At 35.4% G+C, this 23,036-nt stretch overlaps 1 protein-coding gene across 5 annotated transcripts in view; it reads left to right on the top strand.

Moving 5' to 3' along the window:
* EFR3A (EFR3 homolog A) overlaps positions 1-23,036 on the top strand; it is a 109,559-nt gene that overhangs the window by 28,096 nt on the left and 58,427 nt on the right. For 4 of the 5 annotated variants that reach the window (XM_017875176.1, XM_017875175.1, XM_017875177.1 and 1 more), the window contains 4 exons: positions 12,807-12,883; positions 17,021-17,148; positions 18,759-18,909; positions 22,267-22,388. In XM_017875176.1, the coding sequence (XP_017730665.1) occupies positions 12,807-12,883; positions 17,021-17,148; positions 18,759-18,909; positions 22,267-22,388 (478 nt within the window). Of the gene's footprint in view, positions 1-12,806; positions 12,953-17,020; positions 17,149-18,758; positions 18,910-22,266; positions 22,389-23,036 lie in introns of all 5 variants that reach the window. The other variant, XM_017875178.1, reaches the window with a different exon arrangement.

Below are 23,036 nucleotides of genomic sequence, written 5' to 3'. Positions count from 1 at the left end.
CATTTTTTTAGGAACCAGAATGTGTGTACCAATCAGTTACCAGCTATCAGTTAATTTTTTGGTGTTGAATTTATTCATTTACAATTTACAACTTCTTTCATCTCTTCACTTACTGGAAATTGAATTATCGTTTATTATTTTAGAAAAAAAAACCAAAAAATTAAAAAGTGAGAGTACAAGAAGATGAGTGAGAAGAGCCCTTCCCTTATGAAACTACCTGGAAACAAGTTAAAGAACAGATACAGATGTGATGAACTATGAAAGCCTTGTAAATTCCCATCCTTTTAGAACTTCCTATTCATCATGATTTTGAAAGCATTGGTAGTAATTCTGCAGCTATAATCTTAAAATTGTCTGCTGACTGTGAAAAATAAAATCTGACAACTAGAATTTTTTGAATTTTAGTCTTTCTAGTTTGGGAACTTCTTGAAGACGACGTACATGTTGCAATCCTAGAACTTTGCATGTAGTAAATACCGTATAAACCTAGTTGATTTGTTGATTAGTCATGAAATACTTAAAATGTTCTTGGAATGTCTCTCCTGTAAGAATGCCTCAAATGTGGAACTTTTGTTACTGTGTGTATTAGAAGAATAAGACCACTGCCCAACTCTTGATCCTGTTAGAACAAATCTCTGCTTTTCTCATATGTTACACATTAAATGCTACGTGAAGGGTGGAGTTTCTGCAGACATTATACAGATTTTTTTCTTCAGCTATTTATCTTCAAACTTTCCTTTTGTTGTTATTCTAATCAATTATTTTATCCTTCAACATTTACTAGGAATTGTAAACTGTAATCTTAAATTCTGTTATTTAGGTAGAAGACTTACCTTTCCAAAAGCTGATTAAAGTAGCAATAAGTTAGTAACTCCTCGTAAAGGAAATTTTATATTACCTAAATAATAATCTTGTTGTAAACTATGTTATCAGTCTCTCTTTTTTCCATGTCAGATGTGGTCTATAGAACAATGATTTTCAATCTGGGTATTCTGAAACTGCCACTGTTGTGATTTATTTTGGTCACAATATTTAGTCCATCTTGAAATTTTAAATTACTTTATTATAAAATCATGTTTTCCTTTTTACTTGCGTTTTAAAATGTTCCTGATTTCTTTTTCTGATGTTTCCTCATTACTGGAGCATTTTTTAAAGTCCATGTATCTTGTCTGTATAATTGGTACCTTTGTAAAAAGTACAGTATTTGAAACACTCTTCTTTGCGTTTTCTAACACTATTCTTTTGTAATTTTCTTTCTGTTTATTCAGAGGTCTTCTCTTTCTGCTTTTATTGTGCTGATCATCCCTTAAATGTTTCCTTTCTTTGGGATTCTCTAAGTCTCTCCTATGTGCCCTTAGTGATCTCAGCTAATCTAGTTGCTTTTGCTATCACTTAAATGCTTTTGTTTTTTAAATTTGTTTCTAGTTTAGATCAATTATTGCTACAGGATATCCCACCTTCAAGTTTACCTCAAATTTAATATGTGCAAGACAGAATTCATTATCTCTTCTTGATATCCTCCTTTTACCCCAGAGTATATCCTCTTGTGTTTCTTGTTGGTCAGTGACACCGCCATCCAACCAGTTGTCAACACTTTCCCATCTCCTCCTCTTTACCTTCTACACTCAGTTGTTTCCAAGTCAACTTCCTGCGAGTTTGCCTATGCATTTTTCTCATGTTGCAGAACTTCATGCTTACTTTCAAATTAAAACCACATTGTTCAAACCTCTAAAGAGCCTTAATGTGACTCCTTTTGCCTGGGAATGATAATCCTCTCCTCTTTGCCTAATTTCTACTTTTTCTTCAAGACTTAATTTAGTCATTACTTCTTGCAGAAAGGTTCATTATCCCATTAGCTATCATCTCATAGCAACCTGTGATAGTTGTTGTCACAGAGATAATTCTCTCTGTATGTGATTATCTTTTCCCACCAGATTACAGCTCCTAAAAGGCCAGGGATTATGGCCTGTATTTGTATTCCCTACATTTAGTTTAATGCCTAGGGCGTGGTAGGCTTCAGTAAATGCTTGTTAAAAGAATACATTAGATTAGGTATTGTTTTTCCCAATTATATGTATTTCTGAGGCACATCTGTTTTTTGGTTTTCAGAGCGTAGCAGTTTCACCTTTGTCCCTCTCTTGAGTTTAGAACCAACTGAAATGTAGAAATATAAAAGTCAGTCTGATACAAGTCAAAATATCAGTTTTACTACTAGTAAGGCTGGGTTGGAGAGTGCCTCTTGACCTTTGTCCCTTATCAGTCTTTCTGTTACATTTTCTGCAAATCTAAACTTCCCAGTGGTGTATCTGAGGGACACCCCAAGTTAGCAGAGCAAACGCATTGATCAAGCCTTTTGCAAGGAAGGCACATTGATTCAAACTTCCCTGTAACCCCATAGAGATCACGTAAAGATGCACGCTTCCAGACCCAAGTATGCTTATAAGCAGGAGGAATGAATTGCAGACTGCAGATCTGAAGGAGAAACTTTTAAGAGTTTGTTTATTCATTCATTTAACAAATACATATTGAGCTCTTACCATGTGCTGGATGGACATTGTGCAGATGGTACAGATATAGATTTGATGCTTGTGTTTTAGAGCCTACTAGGTTCCTTTTTCCAGACTCATGAGTAAAATAAGTCACTTTTCCTCTCTTATAGCAGAAGTCTTCTCTAGGGAAGACAGGAACAGGTGAATAGAATAGTTTATCCAAAGGTATAATCTGTTCTCTAGTCATTGCATGTAAAATAAATCCCAAGGACTAATAATTTTAAGAACACAATGGAATGAAATACAGAGAAACATATTAGCACAATCTCAAGAAAAGAGAAAATTTCAAAGGTCTGGTCATGTTTTAGAAAAACGTGGAAAATTTGATCATGATAATTTCACTTTTCCTTTACTGAACTTGAAATACTTGGCTTAGGATTTTAAAGACCATTTAGTCCTGATTTATTTCTGATGTGAGTCTGCCAAGTATTCATTTATTCAAATTACTTAAGAAATCTACTCCCCAATGAGGTCTGGTGGCAACGTTTGAAAATAATAGGGAAATTCTAGTGGTCTTAGTCACAAATACCAGCTCCCTGTTGCCAGTGATAGTTCTTTATCACATCAGTCTCTCCTGTGAAGTCTTTTCTGAATGTCATAGCATTCGTTATTTTTCTCACTCATTTGGTCTCCTGGTTCTTTATAGTGCTGTTTATGATTCAGTCATTATAATATATAAGATGATCTTATGAGGTGCAATCTATATTATAACGTATCTATTGCGTGACTTAGATAAAGACAGTTTCTCAAACACCTGAGGTACACAAGAAAAAAGGTGATATGCTAAATTCTCTACATCCTTATACAAGGGGAGTGGTTCTCTAGAACAATGGCTTCCGAATTAACGTGAGTGTGCATGAGGGCCATGGTGGGAGGGGAGGCTTATTTTTAGAAAGAGGAAATCTGGTATCCCATCCCAGGGATTGATTCAGAAGGTCCTGGGTGGGGGTCAGGGAGTATTCTCTTTTAAAAGTACTCTAGGAGATTCTACTTCAGAGGGCTCACAGGCCACCCTTAGAGAAGCATTGTACTATGGAAACATAGTTTGCTTTGATTGTATTTATTCCAAGGTAACCTTGTACAATTAAAGAATAAATACGAATAGTAAGAGAAGATTTTTATGAATGTTGATTTTGTTAGGGAGTTAGAAGTGGTGGTAATTGTTTCTTAGAGATGTGTTAAATGTTAAAAGTTTGATAGACAAATCGGTATAATTAGGTGTATATAATTACACCCAAAGACTGAGGGTCAATCCAGTCATTTCCTGTTATTATTATTTTGTTTGCATCTAGCTTTGTTTTTAGTAAAGGAACTATATATTTTGTTTTCTGTAATATTGATTTCTTACAATCTTGATATATATTAAACTTCTTGATACCGGGAACCAGTTGTATGAATATTTGCAAATTTCACAATGTCTATCTTGGTGCCTTATATGTAGTAGACATTTTATAAAACATTTTCATGACAAATGTTGAGTAAATGAGCTTTCTATAAAAATTATTTGATGCACAGTAAGTATTATGGGTATAGTTATTATATATGAAAAAAAGCCAGGTAACATCTTAGGGTTTTTCGTTTGTTTTACTGGTCTTCCATGTTACTCTTTGTCTTTATCTTTATCTGCCCTGACTGGATTATTGCTGCTTTTCTTCATTTTGCAACTGTAGCCGAAAATTTGACTATTTGATACCTTTAGACATGTTCCAATATGCAGGAGAATAAGTAGGATTATCCTGGCTCCTGGTTTGCCCAGGATGGTTAAAGTTTATGCCACTGGTCCTGGCATAATTAATAATAGCACCCCCTAGCCACTCTCAAAATGCCAAATTATATAAATTCCTTTGAAGCTTGAAACCATGTAAATACGTGATTTGCAAATTGAATTCTTGCCTTCACATATTCTTGCCACAATCCCATTTTTTTGTTGTACTAATGTTATTGGTTCTTTCTGTATTTTGATTTCTAATTGTGAACATTTTGGAGATCCCCTAATTTGAGGTGTCTTTATTTTTTATGAGAATTTTCTGTTTTGTATGTGGAATTTTTAATTTACCTTAATAGTATTTTTGAATTACAGAAGGTTTTGGTTGTCTCAAAATAATTTGTTCTTTTAAAGTTGTTTAGAAATGAGTGACAGTTCCTGGGTCATTAGCTTATGTTCAAGCATTGATACAACAAAAGCAGTTTTCAAAAAGACAGTGCTCCTTGGTGTTTCATGAATATTTGTTCAGGTTGTTAAAAGTCCTTTACAGGAAATATTTAGCTTATAAATAGGCTAATAAAAGGGAAGCTGTTCAGTTTCTTTTGTCCTCTTAGTATTAAAGGAAGCTGTTACCAGAAACACAGATCTCAGTTTTTAAGGTAAAATACTCCTGTACATGTTGGCTAGCTTTGTTACTTTGTGTATTTACCAAGATTTTCTCTGAGACATGGAAGTAATTTCCTATAGAAAGCTCCAAAGATATTGATTGATTGGTTGAAATGCACTCTAGAAATGGAAACTGTCTCCGTAATGACTTTGCCAACTGTTTTCCCTACAAATATAGGGAAACACTTTATTTTTGCCAACAAGTGCTTTTGTTGGACTGCATTTTAGTAGGACTCTTAGAACATGTTAGTGCTTTAGTACTATTGTAAATTCACTCTCAGTTCTATTATAAATTGTGGATAATCTGATTTGCCTTATGCCTTTCCTCTGTTTTTCTTCCTCTTAATTATGATCCCTAACATTTATCTTAGACCACTACGTAATTACTACCGTCCTCAAAAACATATTAATTATGCAAGGTAAATTTCAATGTAATAGTACCATGGTTTGCATTAAAGAAGAAAGTCTTTTTTAAAAAAAATTACAACAATGAAAATGTTCTTTTTTTAACTCTGAGAGTACTACTGACATTGTAGAAGACATTAGTCAATCTTTTATGTATTAAAAAAGGGAATCACATACTGTTTCAGTTTTTATTTTTGCATCATCTGATTACTTACCTCTGTAGATTGGGACACTGAGGCGGTATAGTCTCCTTGCCAAGACTCTGCCAGCTGAGCACATTGAAGATGGTCTGGGACATGCGGGGTCCAGGGATATAGTCTTGAAAATAGGGATGAACCATGCAGTGTTGTACAGTGGTGGGATAAAGGTATGAGTACTTTTCTCTCCTGGTTGCAGCTCTGGTTTCTCTTTCATCCATTGGGTTGTTTCCTATTTTGCAAACTAAGCCAGGATGAGATGAAATGAAAAGGGAATTATATTATCTGATTTTAATATTTGTGTTGTTGTTTTTTTTTTGAATGATGATTCTAGAAGCTTTTCCAATGAAATCTCTCAGAATAATATTTTCCAGAAGCCAGGATTACTCTGTATTTTATTGCTCTAGTCTTTGCGTAACTCTGCTGAGTAATATTTAATTTTTTTCCAGCAAATATGATAAAATACAGTCAAGTTAAATCTAAATGTAAGTCTGTAACTTGACTACTAATAAGTAGGATAATGTCTAAAATTAAAACTTTTTACCTTAAAAATTGTAATAGTGGGAAAAAATCAGATACAGGGTATAAACCAGTTAGTTGCCTCAGGAAAAAAAGGTGCTGTTTTATTTTTTTCTACAGTTTCCCAGAATTGTTTGGAGAAGTGTACAAGAGTTTTGTCTGTGTTATGCCTATTATAGAGCAAATTATTGCAATGTAAGGAGAAGACCATCTTTTAAAACAGAATTGGAGCTTTAATTCCATTTATTGCTTTGTTGTCCTCTTTTTCCATAAGGTTTATGTGCCTAGGAATTAAAAACAAGTAGTGAAATTGAGAATGAAAGGAGAGAAGGTTTACGATTATATGTGGAAAGAATCGTGTAATAAAATACTCCTCTAATGGATTAAAATCCTTTTAAAAGGAACACTTTTCTGAAGATAAGATTATTTTGTTCCTTTTCTTTTGACCCCATATCTAATTAGTCACCAAACTCTTTTCATGTTTTCCCACTTTTCTTTCAAAGCTCTGGGACACTAGAATATGCATTTTGTTTTTCCCATGTGCCATCCTGCCTAATGTTGCTTGTGTTGTTCCATTTGATTACAGTTGTCCTTCACTCTCTCTAGTTTATTCCTTTTAGTTCAGTCTTCCTCGTTCTTCAGGGGAGTCTTCAGTATCCAGTTCAAGTTCCATGTCCTTGGTAAAACCTCTTTTCACTTTAGCCGGAAGTTGTTTTCTCTCTCCTCTGAACCTCTGTGGTGCTTATGGCCGTGCAGTCTATTTGACATGGGAGAGCCTTTATCCTAAATGTCCAAATTTTGTTTCAAAACTTAATTTTTAAACCTTTGTCTTTTAAAGTATGTAGTCACCTTTTTAAGTCCTTGTAGTTGTCATTGGTAGCATAGTGTGCTACAATGACACCTATATTACAGGCTTTATGTATGTGTGTGTGTATATATATAAATACAGAATTATATAATACGTGTGTGTGTGTGTATTGCTCTTGTCTTTGGGTAGCTCTGCTGAGTAATATTTAATTTTTTTCCAGTAAGATAATATGCAGTACACATACATATTTAGCTTTACTGCATATGACATATATGTGTAGATACACACACATACACACACATATTATATGTAAATTGTTTTGGTACCTGGAAAGGATATGTGTGAGTGGAACTGTAATATTGCTAAATATTTTTGATTGTATGAAGTAAATGTCTTGTTCTCACATCAACTGAATGAGTAACTTGACTTTTAATTTTAACCTTGCAGGGAATATATGTGAGGCAGACTCTTTTAAAGGGTTTTGGACACCAGAGAGCTAGAGTTCTTGAAGTGGTTAATTTTAGAAATCTTCTAATAGAAAGTCTGTCTCTTTTCACCTTGATTACTGGTGGCCTCTGCTAGACCTAAAAATAAAACATGAATTGTTCAAAGTGATTCATTTGACATTGTCCTCTGTTTGTTGGAAAAAATCATATCATTCTGGCACCTATTTAGTGTTTTATGGTGGGCAGTGTACTTTATTGATTTTTATAGCATATAGGAGCAGATGTTAAACTCACTTTATATTTTGTTGTCCTTATTTAGGAAAAAGCATTTTTATAAATGTCTGCTTTATGCCTGACATGCATAACAATGAGTAAGATAATATGGGCTTTGCATTTGAGGGATTCATATTCTGGTGGTGAAGACAGACACATATATGTAAATAAGAGTGGTAGATTGTTACAGTTGCTATGATAGAAATATATAGTGAGGGCATAAAGGACCAAAATCCAGTAATCATAGGCACTGTCATTTAAAAGTGTGAAATCTAGTGAGCCATACATATGTCAGTGAATTTCTATTATGTTACATGTTAGAATTAAATGAGGGAATTGCTACATAGAAGGTATAGATACTATTATTGTATGCTTTTATAGATTATGACACACACTTAATTCAAAGCCATACAGTCAGTTTCCGTAATATTAATACAATCTAAGCATTCTTCATCTCCAGTGAACAGTGTTACTAACTTAGCATTTTTGTTTTGGAGGATAGCTTTATCCCAAGTATAGCCAGTGGCATGGTGGCAGTTAGTGGTGGAGACATCAATATTTCCAGTTAAATTATCGTTGAATAATATAGTCCCTTGAAAGTGGAAGTTGCTTATTTTTAAAGGGGCCTTTTTTTTTTTTTTTTTTAAATGATCCAAGTCCCCACATTTATAGAGTTGCATAGGAAAGCAAATGTTGTCACAAACCAGAAGTACTCACTGGTCAACCAACCACTTACTGTATTGCTTCCCAGTATTCAGAATTCTCCTAGTACCTTTGAGTGCCTACCTGCCTAATCCCCACTATCAGTTTCACCTTGAAGTTCTCTATGCAGCTGCTCAAGTCCTTCTATGAATGCCTCTTTGAGGCAGGATGGATTGGAAATTAGCTCTAATACCTCATTATTGAAGGAGGAGGATGTTTCCTCTTCTAGAGGTCAATTGGCATCACTACTGTGTAAGGACTAAGAGGCATTGCTGAATCTATATAAGAATGATATTAGGGGAGCAAAGGAGAAGAATTTTCTTGGGGTATCAAGTAGAAAAAACAAACTGCTTGCTTCTTTACTATACTGTCACAACACAGAACACTTCTGTGATCAAATGTGTGGGAGATTTTCCCCAAGCACTGAGCCAGCAGTTCCCCAACTGGGTGTCCTGTAACGTAATTCAGTTCTTAGTAGTATTTACCTGGAGGTAGTGTCACAGCCCACAGGTTGAGGGCTCTGTCCCACAGGACTGCCTCCCCCCTGCCCCCCTCCCCCCCAGCACACACACACACACACACACACACACACACACACACACACACTCTGTCTCTCTGTCTGTCTCTCTCTGTCTCTCTCAAGATGCCAATTGGAAGCCCCAGGTTGTTTTTCCTGTGCTTCTGCCAGCTATAAATCAGGATTCCCACGCTCCCTCCTTGGGCTCAGCTAATTTGCTAGAATGGCTCACAGAACTTAGGGAAATACTTTACTTACATTTACCAGTTTATTATAAAGGGGATTAGGAAGGAGACAGATGAACAGCCAGATGGAAAAGATACACAGGTCCAAGTATCGGAGAAGGGGTGAGGAGCTTCCAATATATTCTCTCCAGGTAAGTCACCCTCCAGGAACTTCCATGTGTCCAGCCACCTGGAAGCCCATCCACACCCAGTCCTTTTGGGTTTTTTATAGAGGCTTCACTATAAAGGCGCGATTGATTTAAATCATTGGCCACCGGTAACCAACTTAACTGTCAGCCCCTCCCACATCCTTAGAGGTTAGGGGTTGTGGCTGAAAGTCCCCACCCTCTGGTTATGCCTTGGTCTTTACTGTGACTAACCCACACCGGAAGCTATCCTTGAGCCCCCAGCCATCAGTCAACTCATTAGTATGCACAATGACACTTAGCACTTTGGAGAACCTAAGGCTATCAGAAGCTATTTGTTAGGAAATGGGAAGACTAAATATATATTTCACAATATCACAGATGTCTTTAAAGAAATGTTACTTCAGGAGTATGTAAAATTTGTTCATAAAAAAAGAGCATATTAAGTGTGTTTAGGTGGCTTCTACACTCCAAGCGTTTTTTATGTATTATTAATTTAATACCCTTAACGGCGAGAAGTAGGTAGTAGGATTTTCCTGTTCACTGACTAAGGCTCAGAGAGCTGTATTGAATAGATTACTCCTGAGCCTATGTGTACACTACTATAATATTCAGCCTGGCACTTTTTTGGTTATAATTTATCCACTGTGTCTGAATTCTGTTTTCCCAAAGTTATCCCACTCGAGCCTTCCTATTTCATATTTTTCTAATGTGTCATAATCAGAGTTCTGAATGCTACATGCTATAGGGGGAGAATAGTGGATAACTTTCTCCTTTATGTGCTGGAATTAATTTATTTTTACTGATAATAGTATTTATTGAATATTTCCTAGGTGACAAACACTGCAAAGGCACTAGACATACAATTGGGGAAAAGAACTGCAATATAGAATTAAATTTAAAGGAATAATTTACATTGCTTAGATGTGCCAGTTGTTGGAGACTTTCTGTGATATGCTCATCTCCCTCTTTTTTTTTTTCATTTGGGATGAGGTCACAAATATATTAGTTTTAGGACCTAAGTGAGTTTGTTGGAAGGGATCAGAAGCTAGGAAGAGGAGGAAGTGAAAGAATGCCTTAAGGAAAGGGGGTATATGTAGGCTTGCTTTCTTATTTAACCTGTATGAAAAACCTACTTTTATTAAGCCAGCAATATAAGTACTTCAATAGTATCTTATTTAAGCTAGTTGGCTTTGCTAGCAGAACTTGATAGGGATATTACCAAGTTCTTGATAGCTTTATATTTGATGTCAATGACAAGTTAGATAAGTTCCAGTACTTTTGTGCCCTCTGCTAATTAATTAGAAGTAAAGTGAACTAGGCACTTCCTCAACAGCAGGTAAGAGGATCTAGAGTCAGAAAGATCGACCAGAAAATAGTCTGATACAACATGAAGGACTATGTCCAGGTACCTGCAGCTGAACTCGAAAAGCCTTATGAATTTACTTCAACAAGGGAGTCAACTACATTTCTATATTTGAGTAGGTCCAATGATTTTATTTTACTTGTGATATTTGTAAGTAGAGTATTCTTATTTATTTAAAAGTCTATATAGTAATTTCTTTTGTGATTATTATTGCCAATTATTTAAACCTTATATTGTCTTTGATATAATTTTATAAAAACCTGAAATTGTAAATTAAAATTTCAACCTATATGCCTTCTTTATAGTGGGTAGTTTTTTATTTTGGTAAGTGGTCAAAAGGTGTTTTGTTTTGTGTTGGCCTTCCCGAGAAACTCACGGTGGTCATTTATTTCCCTATATGACAATGCATCCCTCATCTGTTAGGCACACACATTTCTGCAATTATTTTCATTGGTCATGATTTATAGAAAGCTAAAATATTTAAAATAATTTAGAAATTTGCTGGTACTTGAGTTTAGTGTGGCAGTTACTCTTTGAAGTAATCAGGTCTGGGTTGGAATTGCAGTTCCTCAGATCCTCCCCAGCTGGGTGTTACTGGACAAAATTGGCCTCTCTAAGCTGGACTCCTCATTTATTCAACGGAGATGATCATGACCCTCAGAGAGCTGCTAAAGGAGAGTGAATAGTGTTGTAATGTCCTTAGTACAGTGCTGCACATGTCATCTTCAGAAAGTGGTAATTGTTCCTCCTGCTGCTGATATAGTTACAGTTGTAAACCATATGTAAAATTTGTGATTTTTAAATTATGGGTTTACAACAAAGGTTTTTATGCTGTTGGAAATCCTATCTTAAGGGCCCTTGATCATCATCTGCTTGCCCTGATTGTAATACTCTTCTTACTGCATTACTAATAATAGTTACCATTTTATTGAGTGTTTGCTTAATAAGAGCTTTATATAAAATTTTATTTAATTCTCATTATTATGAAGAAGACATTATTACATCTGTTTTTACTGATGGGGAAACTTGAGTGTAGTAAGACAACCCACCCAGCCCAGCTGGACAGAGGGAGACTGATTCGCTTCAGATCTGTCTGTTCCAAAGCCCATGTTCTTTAACCCGTGGCTGTCCACTGGACACTTCACCATTTGCTTATCTGTCTCTCCTGGTAAACCTAAGCTTCCCAAAAGTGGGAACTGGACATTGTTTGCATTCCAAGATTACATTTATATTTCAAGCTCTTTTAAACTAAAAGCAGTTTATAGTGTATAACATCAGAAATGTTAATGTAAGTGAAATGTAATAGCTTATTAAGAATCTTTCTTATTGAAAATGACAGCATTTCCCATTCTGACAGAAAACTTGAAGCTTTAGGACTTGTTTTTTAGACGTATGGCCAGTCTCTGCCATGCTAACAATTTGAATTTACTATATTTGGCTTTGCATTAGTGTTCACTAAGTACTCACTTAATCTTCTTTTCAGGTTATAAGCTTCTTTCATCATTGCAATACAGGACCTGGCTCAGTGCTTGTGTGCTTAATACATATTTGATTTTAATTTATTTCAGTGTCAGTATTAATGTTGATCTGAAGTATTTTTAGATTATTTCAGTTGTTTGGAATTCATCAGCGAGCAAAACAATGATCCCTGCCTTCACCTGAGTTTATGTCCTGGTGAGGGTGCACAGATGAGGACCAGTAACCACAATAGAAAGTTTATTTAATGTGTTAGGTGATAAGTGCTATGGGAAAAAGAAGGTAGAGCAGGGTAAGGGTGGTCAGAGAGGCTTAGATGAAGAATTGAAGAAGGTGACAGAGTTATTACAGCTGTTAGTAGATACTTGGGCATGCCCCAGGCAGAGGGAACAGTGAGAGCTAAGATCCAAAGGAGGGGGCCTAGCTAGTTAGAATTAGCAGGGAGACCACTGTGGCTGGCGTAGAGTGGATTGCGACAGGTGGGTGGGGGTATGACGGAGTTGTGGGGAGATGACATCAGAAAGGAGGTAAAGGGGGCATGGACGTTGTTTTCACTTTGTCAGATGAATTTGGCAGGATGTGTATGCATGTTAAACAAAAATTCTTAGAAGCTGCGTGTCTTTGGAGTAAGGATAAGAAATTTAACTTACTCTTTTCTTAATTCCTGATTACATTTGTATATCTTTATTTGTGGCAGTTTGAATTTTGTATTTTTTATAGCCCGTTAATATTCAGAAACTTGAATTTCCAGGTCAGTTTACAATATTAATAATCTCTATATTTCTTGATTTTTTTTTTTTTAAACAGGAGTATGCTGTTGCTGTTCCGCTTTGCGTCCTCGCTACAAACGCCTGGTGGACAACATATTCCCTGAAGATCCAAAAGTAATTTGATCTACATCTACTGATCCTTCTCTTTGCTGACCCATTCTGCCCCCCGCTGACCTCCCTAAGGTTTCCCCAATTTCGTTTCTCTACTTTTACCCCTACATCTCATCATTTGTACTACTTTTTTTGTACTTTTCCTTTTTTAACTCTTAAATGACCCATGCTTGCTTGTCTAGGTTTCAGATCCTTTTAGTAGATTAGGCAGAAATCTGGAAAAATGGATAATTGATGTTCTTTTATAGTTTATATAGTGTCTAATTTAAGTAACACTGTCTCATTAATTTATGTTCATTAATTTATGAACCAGTACCAGATTAAACTAAGTGCTCATGATACCACTATGAACAGAGAGAAGTTTTTCTACTCTCATTATGCACATGTATAAGTAAATTGGTAATTGCAATTTGTTGTGAAAAAATATTGTACTAGACTAATGAAGTATGGGCTGCTACTGGAGTAGATAGGAGTGATACCCAATTTGGGTTGAGAAGAAAGCCTGGAGGAGATAAAAATCTAAGCTAAGATCCAAAGAATAAATAGGGATTGTCCTCACAGTTTTTAGAAGAGAACTGAGAGGTAAAGAAAGATGGTTTCAGGCAGAGTTTTCTTTTGCTTAAATACTATTTAATTTTTTAATAACAATTATTTTATTTGTGAAGATTACTGGTTTCAAGGCAACTGGTTGGGGTGATTTTGTTTCACATTGCCTCAACCTTTCTAAGACTGCTGTAGTCTCATGTTAAATGAATATGAACAAAAAAAAAAAGTTACATGGCTTTTGACTTTCAAAATTTGCTTTAAAATGTAACAACCTGTATAAAGCTTTTGGTTATCTTAACGTTAACTTAATGTTGATATATCTTATTTTTAACCAAATCTGTTTAAACTTTCAGTTATGTAGAGGAGGTTAATCAATTAAATATTATTGGCTGCCAGATATCGTGGATAATTTCTGACATATTAAAAATCCTAAGATACAGTACCTGCCTTTAAGGACCTTTCCATCCAGTAACTGACATAAAGCAGAAACATACTAAATATGAAATTACAATGCATAAATCGTCAGTAAAGTAAATCAGGTGGAAAGTTTTTGCCTCTAAAGCAAGGAGGTATCACTGTGGGTTGGGAACCTCCAGGAAGCATTCACAGAGGAAATGAGATTTACTAAGCTTTGAAGGATGTATACCATCTGGAGAGGTAGACAAGATTAGTCTCTTTATTGCAAGTGAGGGGAAAGAGAAAAGACATGGGAAAGCAAGACATATATTTGAAGCCTAGAGCAAGTTATCCATCAGACGTCAAGCAAAGGTTTACATAACCTAATTTTAGAGTGTAAGGGTGGTAATCATGTTGACCATGATTTCTCATTTGAAATTTCAAATGTTATCAGTTAGAACGCTGAATATCCAAATAATTATTCTCCTGAGAAGTCTGGGATATATGGTTACTGAAGGTAAGGTGGAGGCCAGATTTTAGAGGATTGTGAATGACAAGCAAGGCCTCTCTTTAGTCACTTTAACTCGTAGGCAGTGAGGGAGCTTTGTACACTTGATCATTGAAATGACCACAGGTAAATTAGAGAAAGAATCCTTGTTTTTGGCAAGGATTTATATAAAATTTATTTAAATAGCAGTCTTTAAAATTAGATTTTAAAAAAGGAAAAGATCTGCATGAACCTTGAATACATATGGCAAACATTACTCAATTTACCATATTTCTTATTTTTAATTCATTAAAACAAACAAATCTGTGTTACGTCCATAATGGGTCAGACAGTAGGTACCCAAAAGCAGAAGCAAACATGTCATAGTCCCTGCCTTGAAAGAACAATCCAGTAAGGGGGACAGATAAACAATTTCTTAAAATTAGTAGCCAGATGATCTTGGGCAAGTCCCTTGGTTTCTCATCATGTAATGGAAGTAATAAATAGTACCAGTCTCATAATGTTCTCATGAAGACTAAATGAGTTAATGCAGCTCTTTGCTCACTGTTGCTTTCCTAATGTCTATCATAGTGCCTGACACATTGTTGGCACTCAATGTTTGTTTAATGAATGAAAAGATGATCTGATAAAATATAATAGTGGAGATAAGTACTGTGAGCTAAAAGAACATGTAGTTGGAACATCTCACCCAAACTTGAAGCGGGGGTTGTTGGGAGGGTGCAGCACATTTTTGGAGGAAGCTAAGACCTAAAGGATGAGTAGGAATTATCCATGTGAACTGGAGAAGGGTTCCTGGGCAAAGAGATGAGTTGAGTGAAAGAAGTCTTCCACAAAAGATATGATTTGTAAACTGTGTGATTCTATTTATGTCAGATGCATGCTGATTCATAGTGATAAAAAGCAGAGCAATGGTTGCCTGAAGAGGGAGAAGTGGCCTGCAAAGGACATAGGGAATCTTTTGTAAACAATGAAAATGTTCTGTACATGTTGAACATCCCTAATCCAAAAATCTGAAATCTGAAATGCTCCGAAATCCAAAACTTTTTGAGCACTGACATGATACTCAAAGGAAATGCTCACTGGAGCATTTTGGATTTTGAATTTTTGAATTAGGGTTATCTAAGTGGTTAAGTATCTGCAAATATTTCAAAATCTGAAAAAATAGCCAAAGTTGAAAGCACTACTGATCCCAAGCATTTTGGATGAGGTATCCCCAACCCGTATCTTATTTTTAGCAGTGTCTTCACAGTTGTATACAACTGTCACATTTCCAATTACATACTGTAAGTCAATGCAGTTATTTATATATGGATTATCCCTCAATAAAATTAGTAAGGGATTAAAAATATAGGAGAGATACAATTGTATTTAAATGATGATGTGGAGGAACTGATACAGAGGGAGAGGTGGAAGAACTAGGAATAAGAGAGGCCAGCTGATAGAGCCAGATCATGGAACTGTGTGTGGAAGACAGCTAGAGCAGAGGCAAACCAATTCCTCCTAGACAGGAAAACTAGATTCCTTCACTTTGCCTAGGGCAGGGTTTCTCAACTTAGGCTTCAGTTGACATTTTGGTCTAGATAATTACTTACTTTTGGGGGCTATTTTGTGCATTGAGAGATATTTAGAAACATCCCTGGCCTCTACCTACTAGATCCCAGTACCCACCTTCACCTATCTATGACAACCCGTAATGCCTTTAGACATTGCCCTAGAGGGGCTCAGTTACCCCTGGTTAAGATCTACTGGCCTAGCAGGCATTGAGAAAGCAGGGATGTTTTGCCAGTAAATACTAATCTGATGGCTTCCACCTTCTCTGAGAAAGAGAAGAGCTCATTTGCTGTCTGAGAGAGGAGAGAGGCACAAAGTAGCAAGTTTGAGGAAAACAGAGTAGGTGCAGAATATGAGGGGGCGACTCAACTAGGAAAACAGCAAAATAGCCAAAGAACATTGAGGGACCAGTTGAAGGTGAAAACACACATCTACACAATTTTTGTTGTAGATTCTAACATAGTTTTCCCTTTTTCTCTTCTCACCTATTCCAATATTCCTAAGCAACACTTACTTGGGTTATATATGGCCAAGAAACTTATGTGGTAATTGTGGAGAATGTATGCACCTGTTGCACATCATCTTTTAAAAGGCAGCGACAAATGACCATTTTAGAATCCCATATCAGGGACCTGTTGTTGCTTTTTAAATACGTTGAATAAGTATAGATTCTACAGCTCTGAATACCTTCTCGTTTATTAATTACAACAAAAACTTATAATGATATCACTGACTTCTGAATCATTAAAAAAGCCATATGTTGACTATCGTGTAAGTAAATGAGTAAAACAAGCTTAATAACATTTCACATTTTAAACTGAAACAAATTTTGTTTGAAATCTTTTACATCTATATCCCATTGCCTAGATACTACAGATAATTGAGCTATGTCTCTATAAAGGAAGATGTTAAGAGTCTAATTTACTGTTTGTGTTTTACGTAAATGGGGCATTTAAAAAAAGTTTTGAAAGTTCTATGTATCCATCATGGTGAATATTAGCGCTAAGGAGGTTATGTACAGAAGGGTTATTCATAAATACCATTTAATCCCCAATCCAAAAGGGAAAATGTAAAGCAGGCAACACTTAAAATAGAATAAGCATGAAAATATAATCTATCTTGTTTTCTTATTATTTTAGGATGGTCTTGTGAAAGCTGATATGGAGAAATTGACATTTTATGCAGTATCTGCTCCAGAGAAACTGGATCGAATTGGTTCTTACCTGGCAGAAAGGTTAAGCAGGGATGTTGTCAGACATCGTTCTGGGTAAGGAAACTAAAGGCTGCTAAAATAGTATCTTTGGAAAATTCTTTCTAGACTTTTAAATCATTCTATAGATTATTTTGCAGTTTAGTGCAACAAAGATAATATATAGAGGATAAAACATTGTAATATTATACAAAGAAATGTATAGTACTCTGATAGATGCTGTGGCTTTTAGTACTTTCCTGGTGGTCAGGTTTTGTGAGTAGACTATGTTAGTTTCCTGAGTTACCTTTAGCTTGTGACTATTGATTTTTGAGACTTTTCTAATGGGAAATAGTAGAAATTGACTCACTTAGTCTATCAGTGCAATACTGTAATTTAAAAATCAATCTCTAAATTGAAAACAAACAGAAAGATCCTGTGAACCAGATGATTTTTTTTCTCCATACAGCTTCAGTTTTACCTCTCAGAGGAGTAATAAGAAAGAACTGTGTTAGGCTTAGGTATCAAGGCCCAGGAAATTCAAGCATGCTGATTTGGAACTGTGCTAGCTATACTCCTACTGATAAATAGAAGTCTGCCATCCTACTATAGTCTCTGTGGTCGCACAAGAATAACTTTGCAATTTGGATTATAAATACTTTCTCATTCTGTTATTTTATGGTCCAAGTTTATTGGAGTATTCTATTCTCCAAGTGATATATTAGCTTTCTGTACCTTTGCGTTGTTACCACTTAGAACATTTTAGTAAATCATGGCACACATAGCTTTATGGTTGATTGTTGAAGGAAAAGTGTCTAAAGACTGAATTTTAATTGTTTTTTAGATTTACCCTTTAAAAATTGATGCATGATATTTTACATATTTATGGAGTACATGTGAGTATTTGTCACATGTACAGAATGTGTAAAGATCAAGTCAGGGTATTTGGGCTATCCGTCACCTCAATTTATCATTTCTGTGTGTTGGGAGTATTTCAAGTCCTTTTCTAGCTACTCTGAGATATACAGTACATTGTTGCTAACTTTAGTCACCCTACTGTGCTATTGAATATTAGAACTACTTCTTTTATCTGATTTTGTAAGTTTGTATTCATTAATCAAACTCTCTTCATCCCTGCACACCCTGCCCCCCCAGCCCCACTTACATGCCCTTCCTAGCCTCTGGTGTCTGTCTGAATTTTAAGTACAAGATGTAAAATCTGATGAATTGTAAAGTAATATTTATGAGGTTTTTAAAATAATGTTCTGTTGCTGATAGTGTTTTATCTACTCACATTTAGACATATAAGTAGCTTATATTGGAAACTGTCACATTACTATAATAATTATTTTGGGTCAGATACAAGTAAATATGGTTGAAAGTCTGGAAAATAGAAAATGTCCATATTTACAAAGAAAAATATACACTAAGTTAATGTTAAAGAAGCTCAGCTAGTTAAGGAGAAAATGGAGGAATACAGTGTATATTTTCTGTATGCTTTGATAAAAGGATTATTTTATAACCAAGATATTAGTGCTGAGAATTAAGATTTTACTGAGGAGTCACTAAATTTGGATTTCTTTCTTCAGTGTATTTCAATAGAATTATTTCATTTCTTCCAATGGAAAGCACTTAGGAGAATTAAGAGAGGTAGAAATGCTTTGACATTATTTTTCTCCTACACGTAGGTATGTTTTGATTGCTATGGAGGCACTGGACCAACTTCTCATGGCTTGCCATTCTCAAAGCATTAAGCCATTTGTAGAAAGCTTTCTTCATATGGTGGCAAAGCTGCTGGAATCGGGGGAACCAAAGCTTCAAGTTCTTGGAACAAATTCTGTGAGTAAAACTATTCTGTTGCTAAATTTATGCTTAATTAGCATATCTAGAATTAATTGCTTCTTAGAATGACTTTACCTGGTAAAGACGAATTCCCTGAATAGGGCATTTGAACAGTCAACACAAATTAAGATAATTAGAATACTTTGCCGCTCACTTTTTCTGCTGTTTCTTGTAAAATCTGTGGTATTAACTGATAGAATATCTGCCTGTAAATGAATACATACCTGTCATTTTTATTTTCTCTTGGTCTTTTATTGCAACACTCACTTTGTGTTCTACATTCCTTTTGAGTTTCATGCCTTTTCATTAATTAAGGTTGTTTACATTTTTATGGCTAGTATGAATAATGCTGCTATGAAGATTTGTGTACAGGTTTTTGTGTGGATGTGTGTTTTTCATTCTCTTGGGTATATACTTAGTAGTGTAATTGCTGAGTCATGTGGTAACTGTGTTTAACTTTTTTCCAAAGTGGTTGCATTATTTTACATTCCCACTACCAACATGTGAGTGTTGTTTCTCCACATCCTCATCAGTGCTTGTTATTGTCTGTCTATTTTTATTTTAACCATCCTAGAGGGTCTGAAGTGGTATCTCATTGTGGTTTTGATTTTCATTTCCCTAATGACTAATGGTAAAACTTTGCATATGCTCATTGACTCTTGGGTATATTTTCTTTGGAGAAATGTCTATTCAAATCCTTTCCCTCCTTTTTTCAATTGTCTTTTTATTGTTGAGTTGTAAAAGTTCTTTATATATTCTTGGTAAGAGTTATTTATCAGATACATAATTTGCAGATATCTTCTCCAATTCTATGCTTTTGTCTTTTCACTTTCTTCACGGTATGCTTTGAGTCACTAAAGTTTTGATTTTGATGAAGTTCAATTGCTTTTTTTTTTCCTTTTGTTGTTGGTGTGTGTGGGTGTGTATGTGTGTTGAGGGGGTGGTGGACAGGTGTGCTTTCAGTTTCATATCTAAGAAACTATTTCCTAATCGAAGATCACAAAGGCTTACTCCCATAGTTTCTTCTAAAGAGTTTCACAGTTTAGGTTTGTATTTAATAATCCGTTTAGAGTTAGCTTTTTTATGTGGTGTGAATTCAGCATTCAGCTTTATCCACATTTTGCATGTGGATATTTAACTATGCCATTACTATCCGTTGAAAAGGCTCTTCTTTTCCTTTGAATGGTCCTGAATGGTCTTTGAATGGTCTTAAAAATAAATTTACCATAGAAGTTAAGGTTTTGTGTGTTTGTTCTTTTTTAGACTGCTTCTGAACTATTTCTGCTCGCCACATTCATTTTCTTCTCTCTTGAACCATTGTCCCTTAAAATAAGTTTGGGGAAAGCATACCTACTTTAAAAAGAAAATACAGTGGTAATATTTATTCTCTTGTCTTTAGTTTCATTGTATCACCTTCAGTCTTTCAGTTCCAACTTCTTCTCTGAGAAGCTTTAAGGCGTTCAACCTACGTGAATACTGTATGTTTCCATTCAGAGTTTTAATAAATAACAATCATATATTACCTGCTATTGTGTATGGATAACTATTTTCTGGTATAGGACAGGAAGAGGAAGTATACAAGATGCTGACAGTACGGATTCCAGAGTCTGACCACCCCAGTTTGAACTACGCCTGTACCGCTTTCTAACTGTATACCTTGAGCAAGTTATTGATTCTTTCCTTACCTTGGTTTTTCATCTGTGAAATGAGGATAATGAGAATACCAATCTCACAGGATTGTTGTGTGACATGAGTTGATATATATGAAGCTCTTGGAAGAGTGCATGGCACTGTTATTACTGGTAGCAAGAGCATTAAATAAGCCCTCATTCAAAACTCTTAATATGATTTTTTTCACTTACTTCAGCAGGAATATATTGGGTATTTCCAAATGCATTTAGATGATGTGACAAGCTTAGTTTCAGGCAAGGTAGCTACTTAGGGCTTCTCCGGTTTTGTTTACATTAAGTGAGGAACATTTTGGGGAAGTGGCTTACTAGCTAGGGGGAGAATTTTAGTATACATTTCCAGAAATGTCTTTCCTTTCACCCAGCAATGCCGTTAGATTGTTTTAATGAGTCGTTTGGGCAAAAGGCCAAATTCCCCAGTTACCTACCTTAATTTGAGTGAATTTTATTAAATGAAATGCCATATTATCTTGACCAACATTAATTACCTAGTATTTACTAGTGGTCTAATTTTCTTAGTGGTGCTGAGTGCCTTATGTTGTCGAACACGACCAGTACTAATTTAAAATTTATTAATGGTCTTCGTACAGTTTAATTTGTTGACATTTTCCTCTTCATGCTAATGCCAACTCAATATGACAGTAATAGATGCAATGTATTTCGGTTCTCCTTTGTTTCAAAAACTGTGCTAGATACTTTTTGTTTTTACCTCTTTTTTATTGTAAACTGTTTCAAATATAGAAAAGTGTGGAGCATAATATAGTATAGCTGTATACCTACTGATTCAAGAAAGAAAAATATTAAATAATATCAATAAATAATATATAATTTTTGTTACAAATAATAATACATAATGGTAATACATGTTAATGCCGTGCAACATTGGTTCATGTTTTTAAAGAAATAATACAGTATATGCTAGATATTTTACATATATTATGTCATGATTCTCGAAAACCCTTCAAGCTTAGAAATATTTTCATTTTATAGATGAGGAATTACAGCTAAATAACTTGTCGAAAGACAGTGAAGTAATGCTGTATATAATAGGGGGATTCAATCTTAGGCCTTTCTTACTTCAAAGCTTGTGTTCTTTGTGCAATGATAAATACGTTGTCATTATTATGGATTAAGATTTAGGGAAAGCATAGATTACGTTTCTTCTTTTTTCTTCCTCTTGTTTTCTAAAAGTTTATTATTAAAAAGTTTCTTTTGGATTGGGTGCAGTGGTTTATGCCTTTAATCTGGGCGCTTTGGGAGGCCAAGGCAGGAGGATCATTTGAGGCCAGGAGTTCAAGAGCAGCCTGGGCAACATAGCGAAACCCCCATTGTTACAAAAATAAAATTAAATCAAAAAATGAGACAAGTTTGGTGGTGCATGCCTGTAGTCCTGACGCCGTGGGAGGCTGAGGTGGGAGGATTACTTGAGCCTAGGAATTCGAGGCTCAGTGAGCTATGGTCACACCACTGCACTGCAGCCTGGGCAACAGAGCAAGACCCTATCTCAAGAAAAGAAAGTTTCTTCTGTATTAATGTCGTATTTGATATTTTGTTTGTTTCTTATTTTTATATTGCTTGTTAATATGGTGGTGTATGAAATTAAATGTATTTGGTCCACACTTTCAAGAAGGTAATATATATTGTTTATATTATTTGTGTTTTTTAGTTTGTCAAATTTGCAAATATTGAAGAAGACACACCATCCTATCACAGACGTTATGACTTTTTTGTGTCTCGATTCAGTGCCATGTGTCATTCCTGTCATAGTGATCCAGAAATACGAACAGAGTATGTATTATTTTACTTTATGATCTATAGTCAATAATTTAGAGATGAATATTGTGTTTATATGTTACATAATGATTACCAGAGGAAACAAGAATATGGCTGAAATACGGCTTTCCATTGCTGTTAGAAGCTATAATTACTGCCTGAAGTAGCAAAATGGGAATGGCTTTCCAGCTCACTAAAATGCAGTGTTTACTGTTGCCTGGAATGTCTCCTCATGCTCTGCTTACTCTGTCAGATCCTGTCCTTCTATCATTTCTTCCTGCTTGTGTTCTAATCCTGCCACGTGGGTCTCCTTGCCATTTCTTGAACACTTTAGTCACACTTCTCCTCAGGCCCTTTGGACACATTGGTCTTGGTCCAAAAAACAATTCCCTAGTGCCCACATGGCTTGTTACCTCACTTTGTTCAGATTTCTGCTCAAATGACACCACATATCACAAGAACCCTCCCCAGCCACCCTTTATTAATGTCACCCCTCTCATTCCATCCCTAGTTATCTTTATCTTTTTTTATCATGTATCTCTTTGTTTCTTGCTCCTCTATGGAATATAAATTCCAGGAGGGTGAGGACTTTGGTTTGAGGACTGCAGTATTGCCAATACTTTGAATAGGGCCTGGTACATAGTAGGCTCTCAGTTAGTACTT

This window comes from Rhinopithecus bieti, unplaced genomic scaffold (genome assembly GCF_001698545.2).
Source record: "Rhinopithecus bieti isolate Rb0 unplaced genomic scaffold, ASM169854v2 scaffold_7212, whole genome shotgun sequence".
In the NCBI taxonomy this organism is placed as follows: domain Eukaryota; kingdom Metazoa; phylum Chordata; class Mammalia; order Primates; family Cercopithecidae; genus Rhinopithecus; species Rhinopithecus bieti.
The sequence above is the reverse complement of the archived record's forward strand: the minus strand, read 5'-3'. Positions and strand labels throughout refer to the sequence as shown.